Source organism: Juglans microcarpa x Juglans regia, chromosome 2S (assembly GCF_004785595.1).
Source record: "Juglans microcarpa x Juglans regia isolate MS1-56 chromosome 2S, Jm3101_v1.0, whole genome shotgun sequence".
Taxonomy (NCBI): Eukaryota; Viridiplantae; Streptophyta; class Magnoliopsida; order Fagales; family Juglandaceae; genus Juglans; species Juglans microcarpa x Juglans regia.
In genome coordinates this window covers 2,981,476-2,991,091 of record NC_054597.1, presented here as the reverse complement: position 1 = coordinate 2,991,091, position 9,616 = coordinate 2,981,476, and the positions used below count along the sequence as shown (strand labels likewise).

General features: G+C 33.9%; 1 protein-coding gene across 2 annotated transcripts; it reads left to right on the top strand.

Annotated features, from left to right (window-relative positions):
• Nucleotides 1–3,433: 3,433 nt before the first annotated feature.
• On the top strand, nucleotides 3,434–6,772 carry LOC121252291 (14-3-3-like protein A). Of its 2 annotated transcripts, none has more exons than XM_041151874.1 (5): nucleotides 3,434–3,589; nucleotides 4,463–4,976; nucleotides 5,155–5,277; nucleotides 5,813–5,929; nucleotides 6,498–6,772. In XM_041151874.1, exons 2-5 carry the CDS (start codon nucleotides 4,491–4,493, stop codon nucleotides 6,573–6,575), a joined length of 804 nt encoding a protein of 267 aa, XP_041007808.1. In that variant the 5' UTR covers nucleotides 3,434–3,589; nucleotides 4,463–4,490; the 3' UTR covers nucleotides 6,576–6,772. The 2 variants fall into 2 exon arrangements, with proteins under 2 accessions (XP_041007808.1, XP_041007809.1); XM_041151875.1 differs by lacking the exon at nucleotides 3,434–3,589 and adding an exon at nucleotides 4,057–4,204.
• Nucleotides 6,773–9,616: the final 2,844 nt, after the last annotated feature.

The following is a 9,616-nucleotide window of genomic DNA, read 5'->3' as shown; positions in this document are numbered from 1 at the left end:
GAAAGAGACAGAAGTGTTGTTATATGGCGGATGCCGCCTGGCCCGCCCAGGCATAATACAGGCTTCTCTGCAATCTGGGCCGAGGGAGCAAAGCCCAAACCACAGGGCCAATGGCCACTCCATAAGAGAACATAAATACGTGCAGTCTCGTATATATTTCTTTAAAAAAATAATAAATATAAAAATAATATATAAAAGATAATTTTTTAATATGAAATTTTATTTTCTTTAAATAAAATACGTTAAACTTATGCAGTAAAATTATATCTAATATTATTCTAACGAAAAATAAGATTTAATTTATCGTATTTTAATCGATCTCATTATGCATCCCTTCGTTATTTTTTTTCCTTTTTTGAGATTATACCTTTGAATATTTTAATCTGAAACTATAACTTTATAATAATTCTCTATGATATTAAATTTGATAAAAATATATAAAACAAAATATATTCAAACATCTCAATTTACTATTATTTATATATCAATTCAGATTATCTAAAATCAACTCATACTCAAATACGACCTAAGAAAAAGTCATGTCATCGTTACAATTATATTTAGAATGTCTTCATACGGGTTACACTGTTAAGTATCGTGCATGACTTCGATAATTCGTTGTCCTTCCTTGGAGAGTTGAAGAACTCTATTCTGCCTTCCACCAAATGTTGCTCAATTGCCAACTCAATTATATCATAAATGCATTGATGCGACTTTGAACTTTCCACTTTATAGAACTAAATGCTCAACCATTCATTTATTTCTTCTAATAATGTGAAATAATTGAACAAGTATTATTAGTTTGAATGGGACTTTTCTTAAACTTTTTTTTTTTTTTTTTTTGTTTTTAAGTGTGGATTCCTTCTGCATCACATAAATATAAAACTTGCAATGTGCTTTTTTATTTTTTTAATATCCACGATAATGCGTTTACACTAAAGTCAGGCTTTTTTGTAATCTTAGCTACAAAGTTGGTGCAAAAGGGATTGTAAAATAGTGAGAGAAACGTTTGTTTCATAATACGTTACAAATATCATTTTATTTAAGATAATATTTGCCCTCACAATAACGGTATGCATACGGATTATAAGTGAATTTATCTTTAATATTCAATGAAGTCTAAAATAAGTATGTTTGTCTAACTGCATTATACGCACACGAAATTAGATCTTGAATAGTGAATACTCTCAAATTTTACTATTCAACCAAGAGATTATAAATTTGTTTTCTGCAAAACGAATAGATCCTAATAACAAGTTTTGAATAAATTAAAATTTTTGAGAGAGAGAGAATTTCGAAATTGTCTTCTTTGACTATATCATATAATTTGTAAGCCAATGGATCTATTTATAGAGGGCCAAATGATGTAAATCTGTAATCTAATACAAACAAGTATATTTATCATGCCTGTTACCAAATGATGCAAAGGTCCGACGGTTACTTTGCTTCCCTACCATCCATCTCGCATAGTTCGAAACGTGACTAGTTCGACTTTTGACATTTTATTTGCCTTTGTGCGGTGCTATGCCTTTTCACGTGGGTTGCAAGCAGGCTCTCCATAATATCAACAAAAACTCCTCCTTTGAAGGAGGCGTGGCTAAAAACCAACCGGTAAATCTAGAGCCTCAATACTAAGCCAATTAAAGGTTGATGGTATCTCTATAGACCCAAAATATTATAAGCCTCGTAAGCTTTCTATAACTTCTCTCTTATCAAAATAATTCATAACTTTCAAAAATAAATCTTCAAAATATCAATAATAATAAATATAATATATATTATTTTAACAATATTTCCAACAATATGGTGTTTGCTCAAAATATGTATTGGTGTTTGCTCAAAAAACCTACATCTAAATTTATACCCGAATCTCCAAATGCATACAAGTTGGTTTCTTCATCCTACTTTCAATTTGGATGCCACTCTATACTCTTCACATATGATTGATATGGCTGTCAGTTAGAGTGGTTTGGATTCAGAAATAAGTTGAAATGGGTTAAGATGGTCTGTAAATAGTAGAATAAAAGTTGAATTACTTATTATATTTTGTGTAGAAATTTAGGAAAATTTTTTTTAAATTTAAAAAAATTTGAATTGTTTATTATATTTTGTATGAGAATTTGATAAAGTTGTAATAATGATATGAGATGAGTTAAGGTGGATTTTGAATACAAATATTAGTATAGTTTAAACTTTATCCACACCTCCCATCTCTCTTTTCTCATTCAGAAGAAACACACACAAAGATGTTTGGAGATGTTTGTTTTGAAATTGTTTGGAGATGTTTGGATAATTAGGAGATGTTTGGAGAATGATATGTGATGATATGAGAATTCTGTAAAATTGTTTGAGTTAAGATACTTTATTGAGTATTGAAAAATGAGAGAAAAAAGATTAAATAAAAAGATTATAAAGTTTAAATATTCTTAGAATATAATTTTTGTTTTGAAATTTGAAAATCTAATTTTTTTTTTTTTTTTTTGTTTAGAAGTTTAGAAAAGTTGCAATGAATAAATAAAAAAGTTGAAGATTTGAAATTGAAAAGTATTTGTATTTGATTGATACTTATGAATAAAATTTTAAAAAAATTATAGATGAGATAAGATAATTTGTATTTCCAAACAATCTCTCAGGTGATGAATGACGAATGAGATGAGATGATAATTTTGTGAATAATAATAAGATGGTTTGTGAATAGTAGTGAGATAGTTTGAGTTAAGTATTAATTAAATTTTAAGAAATAAGAGAGAAAAAATTAAATAAAAAATATTATAAAGCTAAAATATTGATAGAATATAATTTTTATTTAAAAATTTAAAAAAATTATAATAATTAATTTAAAAATATTTATATTTAAATAATATTAAAAAAAAAGAAGAGATGAGATAAAAATCGTTTCCAAGCATCCATCTCGTCCATCATGACGCCCCCTAGCAAGAAGAACGGGTCATATACTCTAACTTTCCTTCATCCTCAATTCATCATTCAGCTACGTATAATCTGACCAAATATAAGGCTTTGTATAACATCAATTTCTCCATTTCCTTAGAATCAATCCATCCGATATATATTTTAAAATAATATTAGAAAAAGTTATTGTTTGGGAGCAGTCGTTTTGCACATTCTATATAGCATCATCCCAGTCATTTATATTGAGAGAAGAAGTTAATAGATTGTAATGTGTATATTGTGTGTATCACTACAGTAAATATTATATAGTACCATCCAAGCATATTTGATGTCATGAGTACAAAAAATTAAAGAAAAAATCACAAGTCCGCGTTCGCCCGCACAAAGACGCAACGATGACGTGGCCGGTGGCCCCATGGGGCTATTGACGGTCAACGCCAGCGTGAAACGCAGTGCCGGTGTGCACAGAAGCTCTTATAAAAAAAAAAAAAAAAAAAAAAAACTCCCACAGGATTCTCCGCTACCCTCCAAATGTCGCCTTCTTATTGGGTCGTGGCAACCTTTTTTAACCACGGCACCTCCCTTGCTTTACCGTCTCATTTCCATCTCGTTTCCATCTCTCTCTCTGATTTCACTCTCTGAAAGAGAGGCCGAGAGGATCCTCTTCGCGAATTCGGAGGTAAGTTCTCTCACGCTCTGATGGGTTATATATTGTGTGTATTTTTCTTAGGATTAGGGGTAGGGTTAGGGTTAGGGTTAGGATTACGGTTAGGGTTAGGGTTAGGGTTAGATCTGGTGAACTGTTGTTTGTTTCGGCGTTTATATGTGATTCGTCGGGTGGTTATTCGAGATCCAAGTTTACTTTTCGCTCAATTGTTTTATTATCCAATAGGTCATTTTTTTTTCAGTTTCAGTGAATTTGGTTGGATCTGCAATATTTGAGCTGTTTTCACTTATAAAGATTTGAGATTTTTTCATGCTTGTTGATTTGACCGTTCTATTGTTGGCTTGTTTTGTTCGCGGGGAAGTGTCTGAAAAGAGAATGAGAAAAATGATCAGAGTTTGAATATCCCTTTTTATCGTGGTTCGAAATAGTGAGTATGATGTCCCTTACTAAAGTGAGTGTAAAATGACCTTTCAGCATAGTTTGTGCAATTTTCTTTTTGTTTGGAGAAATATTATCATTTTGGTTAACGTAAGTGTGATCTGATCTAAACACGAAGATTTCTGTCAACTTTTGATAATGCTGATTCCGTTTCTTTATTTTTCGCATGTTTCAGCAACCATACCTTGAGTAATTGTCTATTTCTTACCATTTTTATATAAATGATAACGGATTTCTAAATGTCTAATGATTGATCATTCCAAGGCTTGGCTTTTCGGGACACAGATAATTATCCTCCCTATGCTTAATCCATTTATTAATCTGAGGGATATCTTTATTTTAGCTCCCAAAAATATGCTCTTTTATCAAGTAGCTATTACTGTTTGATTCAGAACTTGTAATATCTAGGTCATGATATTAATAACGTTGCTTTGAATTGACTTGCAGATTAAAGTAATTTTTTGGTATAGCAAAGATGTCGCCAGCTGACTCTTCACGTGAGGACAATGTATATATGGCCAAGTTGGCCGAGCAGGCTGAACGTTATGAGGAAATGGTTGAGTTCATGGAGAAAGTTGCAAAGACAGTGGATGCTGAGGAGTTGAGTGTGGAGGAAAGGAATCTCCTCTCGGTGGCTTACAAGAACGTGATTGGGGCCAGGAGGGCTTCATGGAGGATCATCTCTTCCATTGAGCAAAAGGAGGAGAGTAGGGGAAATGAAGAGCATGTTACAATCATCAAGGATTACCGGGGAAAGATTGAGTCCGAGCTGAGCAAGATCTGTGATGGAATTTTGAGCCTTCTTGAGTCACATCTCATTCCATCGGCCTCATCTGCCGAGTCAAAGGTGTTTTATCTCAAGATGAAGGGTGACTACCACAGGTACCTGGCTGAGTTTAAGACTGGAGCTGAAAGGAAGGAAGCTGCTGAGAGCACCTTGTTGGCTTACAAGTCTGCTCAGGTAGGTTTTTTGCTGTTAGTAGGTTTTTGGGCTTACAAATCTACTATGGTAGGTTTGTTTGCTAGCTACATTACCTGGCTAAGGCTCTTATATTCATCACTCAGTTACAAAATGTTTTAGTATTTAGGTGTAGATTTGTAATTTGGATTTATGAACCTGCTCATGTTCTTTGATACAGGACATCGCTCTGTCTGAACTTGCTCCTACTCACCCAATAAGACTTGGGCTTGCACTTAACTTCTCTGTATTCTATTATGAAATTCTTAACTCGCCTGATCGTGCTTGCAATCTTGCAAAGCAGGTACTTCTACTAAACTGCTTTTATTTTTTGTTTTGCAGTTGTTTGTTTATGGGTATACATTACTAGAATGTGCATGGTTTGCACTTGTGAGCCCCAAACATGCATGTCAGCAGATTTATGAAAATTGTAGTCAATATTTTGGCTTGATTAATAAATGCTAGCTTCAAATATACATGTTAGTAGGTGTTTATGAAGCTTTATAGGTATTAGTAAAATATTTATTCTTGTTATGCCTTGTTAGATAGATTTCCTGCAGTTACCTGTTGTGAGTTCCTTTTACCTTATGTAGTCCAACTGCTCTGTTTGGTTTGAGTTGGCTTCCACCCAACTAGTTTGGTAATAATGCTTTCAGATAACACTATTCCTTTTTTATTTTTATTAAGTTGAATGACATCTGTAAAATTTCTGATTAGCCGGGAGATTTTGCTGAAATCTTGACACGAAGGATTAAATCCAATTAGAAGTTTGGATGTCTACCGATTGTGTTAATCTCTATTGTCTTTTATTCTCATTTTCTCCCCTGGTAATTTGGTAGGCATTTGATGAGGCTATATCTGAATTGGATACGTTGGGTGAGGATTCATACAAGGACAGTACGTTGATCATGCAACTTCTCCGAGATAATCTGACTTTGTGGACTTCTGACATCACGGTCTCTCTCTCTCTCTCTCTCTTTAATTTTCTGTGCATGTTTATACACACTGGGCACCTATATGTATCATTTGATGCCAAAATATTGCTGTCCAAACCTGTCATGCCATCATCCTGAACATAAAACAGGAAACCCCATCTAACTCATACTTTCTTCTAATGTGCTTTGCACTTTCCATTTTAAATGTAAGCTGGTCTGAGCCTGGTTCGACTCTGAACCTTGATTTATCTGGGTCAAAAGCATCATTAATAAACAATGATTTCAACCAATACTGAGACCCGACAAACACAATTATGGGTAGGTGAACATAGAAATTTGTACCGAACGTTGCCTGGTCCCAAAGTTGTTCCTCATTGCATCAGCATCCTAATATCAAAACTAGTGGTGGCAACATTGACAAGGTTGGGTTTTCATGATTCTGGCCACGGTACACGTCAATCCAAGTTGTACCCTATCCATTTGGAGTGGGTGCGTGGGGTGCACACTGCATATGATTCTTGCCTTCTCAAGTTCTATCTGTCGATTTTTTCAGTTTTCCTTGATGCTTTTTTCTTTTGTCTTATTGTAGGATGATGCTGGGGATGAGATTAAGGAAGCATCTAAGCGTGAGTCAGGTGAGGGGCAGCCCGCACAGCCACAGGAGTGATAAATTCATAGGATATGTGGTCTTGTACTTTTAATGTTGAGACCTTTTACAAAGATGGCACGTGGGTTGTTGTTGTGTTAGGATTTCGTAATGAACTGATGATCTTGAGTGCTTACAGCAGCACTTGGGGTTGAATTGTTCCTTCAAATATGAATGTGCTTTTAATTTATTGACGAGAAGAATGTGGTTTGGTGTTTTGAGTTAATGTGGTAATGATTTAGTGCCAAAATTGGTGCCTTTTTTTTACCTCAAGTATCAGGTGCATGGCAGTTTTGGTCTCCTTGTTTTCTCTGTTCTTGCTCTTTTGTTTTTGCGCATCTTTACAAGAAACTCTTGTCTAGAGCTTGGACATCTCTGGTATCAGTCGAACTTTGCAATGGACATTGGACAAGACCAATAAAAAGAAAACAATCACCAATGGTCTGGGCCTCTTCCATATTACCGCCTTGGCAATGTAATGTACACCCATTAAAATAATGGGTGTGCATCAACCACAAAGTAAGAAAAAATTAATATAAAATTTCGGTACAGCTGAAGCTAAAGTTGGTGGTGGAATTGAACTGAATTCAAAGGCTTTGCGTTCTTACAAGGATATGACAGTATTCTCTTTAGAGTGGCGTTAGTGCGATTACCTTCCGTTGCCGGAGGCATTGCCTTTATCCTCTTTTATCGATAAGGATTTTGCTGTATAGGGTGGTTGAAGCGTCAGCATCATAACATTGCTTTTTTTTTTTTTAAATTTTCTTAACGAGAATAACTAGAGAGAGAGAGAGAGATAATAACTAGAGAGAGAGAGATTCTAATGATTAAAGAAGTTCAAAAATGTTGAAAAAAAAAAATTTCTAAATAGTAAATACACTAGCGATTCTATTTAGGCATAATAGTTAGTGGGTATAATGAAGATGAGAAATGCTAGGTAGACCGATGGCCTCCCGAGCATTTGCACCCATCTTTATTTTTTTGTTTTTTTTTAAATATTAAGAAATGTATTAAATTATTATTTTTTTCTTAAACATTAGGAAAGAGATATTTCTTAATGTTTAAAAAAAAAAAAAAAAAAAAGCAATTTATGGTAATCGGTCAGTTCCATCGGTAGAGCTTGGGTCTCCGTAGAACTGCCCAGCTGAGGCGACAGACTTGCGAAGTCACCTTTTCTCCACTGTAATGAGAGTTACTTACGATGAAGAGGGTAGGAACAGCAGCGCTACCTAGACTAGCACGCCATCGATGGCCACCTTTGATCTTGGGTGTGATGCAGTTTAGCATTAAACATATTGGCTAGCATAGGAAAATGCCTATTTTGACACCTGCCCACTGCGCCATTGATTTTTGGAGGCTGCTCACTGCGTCAGTTGGTTTTAGAATTGATGAATCTTTTGAGCTTCCTTAACTACTGAAAGTTGTGGATGGTAGCCGTGATGTCCTAGACTATTGGATGGATGCGCCAATCTTCTAATAATCTTGGATTTTGAATTGTTGTGGTGATCACTAAAGGAGTATCATTCTATCATCACTTTTCCAATATTTTTACTGATTGCCTCTTTGACTACTAAGAGTGTTGAGAGAACTACCTGATTTGGATAGGTTGAGTTGATTGAGCATGTTCTTTGTCTATTTGCTACATCATGTGATAGTGATTAATTTTCTTATTCTTGATTTGTTTGTCGTTAAAAACAATCATTTGATTTTTTTTTTGTACTTACACAATTATATATATATATTTTACATTATAAAGGGAAAACTTATCTTCTAATTGTTTTCGATATTTCATGTTGAAAATTAAGGAAGACAGGAAATTAAAAAAGAAAAGAAAAGAAATTAGCGATCTGAATCTCACAAATTAAATTTATCCATATAAATGATATGGATGGTGTAATCCTAATATCGGTTTGAAAATAAAATAACTCAATGTATATATACATACGTATTTATATGAGAAGCTATACCATCAAAGGGAACAGATTATGAAATCCATTTCCAGTTCTCCTGATTTGTCTACACTTTCATATAAAACTTGAATAAAAATCATCGATACATGTACAGATCAATTGTAACTTATTCCAAAAACAAAAAATCAAATGAATATTTTTCCCCTTTAAAACAGCTCTTGAACTGTTAAAATTATAATTTGAGCTCTCAAATTTTAATTCAAAACTATTGATCAGGGACATGCTGCTTGGCATCCCATTTAACAATCATGCTATATATATACTTCCCTTCCCTTCCCTTCTCATTTTTCTTCCAATCATATCTGGCAAATGTCAGTAAAAAAGCCATTTTCATTCAAAGAAAATGTGAAAATTTGAAAGGAAATGAAAAAAAAATTCGCTTTTACTCGTGGTTGTTAAAACGGGTTGTCAAATGGCTTGTGAGTATCATTTTCCATTGACTAATTTTCCATTGTTAAGTCCAATTTGGATTGAGAGATGAGATAAGTTGAGTTGAGATAGTTTGTGAATAATAATGAGATTTATGAATTGATATTTATAAATAGTAATGAATCTCAACTCATTTCTCAATCTAAACCGACTCTAAAACAGAATTAACGATTCAAACAATTGAGACTATCGATAATCAATCCTAGTTTTTAGCACAAGAGAGACACTTGGATGTGGTGACAAGTCCCTATTTACACACTCCAATAAAAGGGAGACTCGTAAGCTGTATGCGGTATTTACGGGAAAATTGGACTGATTATTGGAGTGTGTAAAATGTAAATAATAACATAATCAGTCCAGGGGTTTGAGGAGAAAGAGAGGGAGAGAGAGCTGCATCAGCTATGCCCGATTCTATCGTAAATTCCACGGACAACTTACGCGTTTCTATCTTATTGGAGGGTGTAAATAAAGACTTATCACTCACAGATCCTGTTTGAAGTTTCTCCCTTTTTGTAATTGCATTGGAGATCCTTGATTGGTGGGTTCTTCAATAGCTATCAACTCAAGAATTTTTTTCTTTTTTTGTTAAATACCAAGTTTGTAAGTCGAATTCAAACTGCTCAGGAATAACTTGCTTCCCTACTAATCATGCCTTTGAAACGT

Coding starts and splice junctions, on each gene's coding strand:
- LOC121252291 (XM_041151874.1), top strand. CDS start 4,491: ATGTCGCCAGCTGACTCTTCACGTGAGGACAATGTATATATGGCCAAG. Junction 4,977..5,154: donor TGGCTTACAAGTCTGCTCAG/GTAGGTTTTTTG, acceptor TCTTTGATACAG/GACATCGCTCTGTCTGAACT. Junction 5,278..5,812: donor CTTGCAATCTTGCAAAGCAG/GTACTTCTACTA, acceptor GTAATTTGGTAG/GCATTTGATGAGGCTATATC.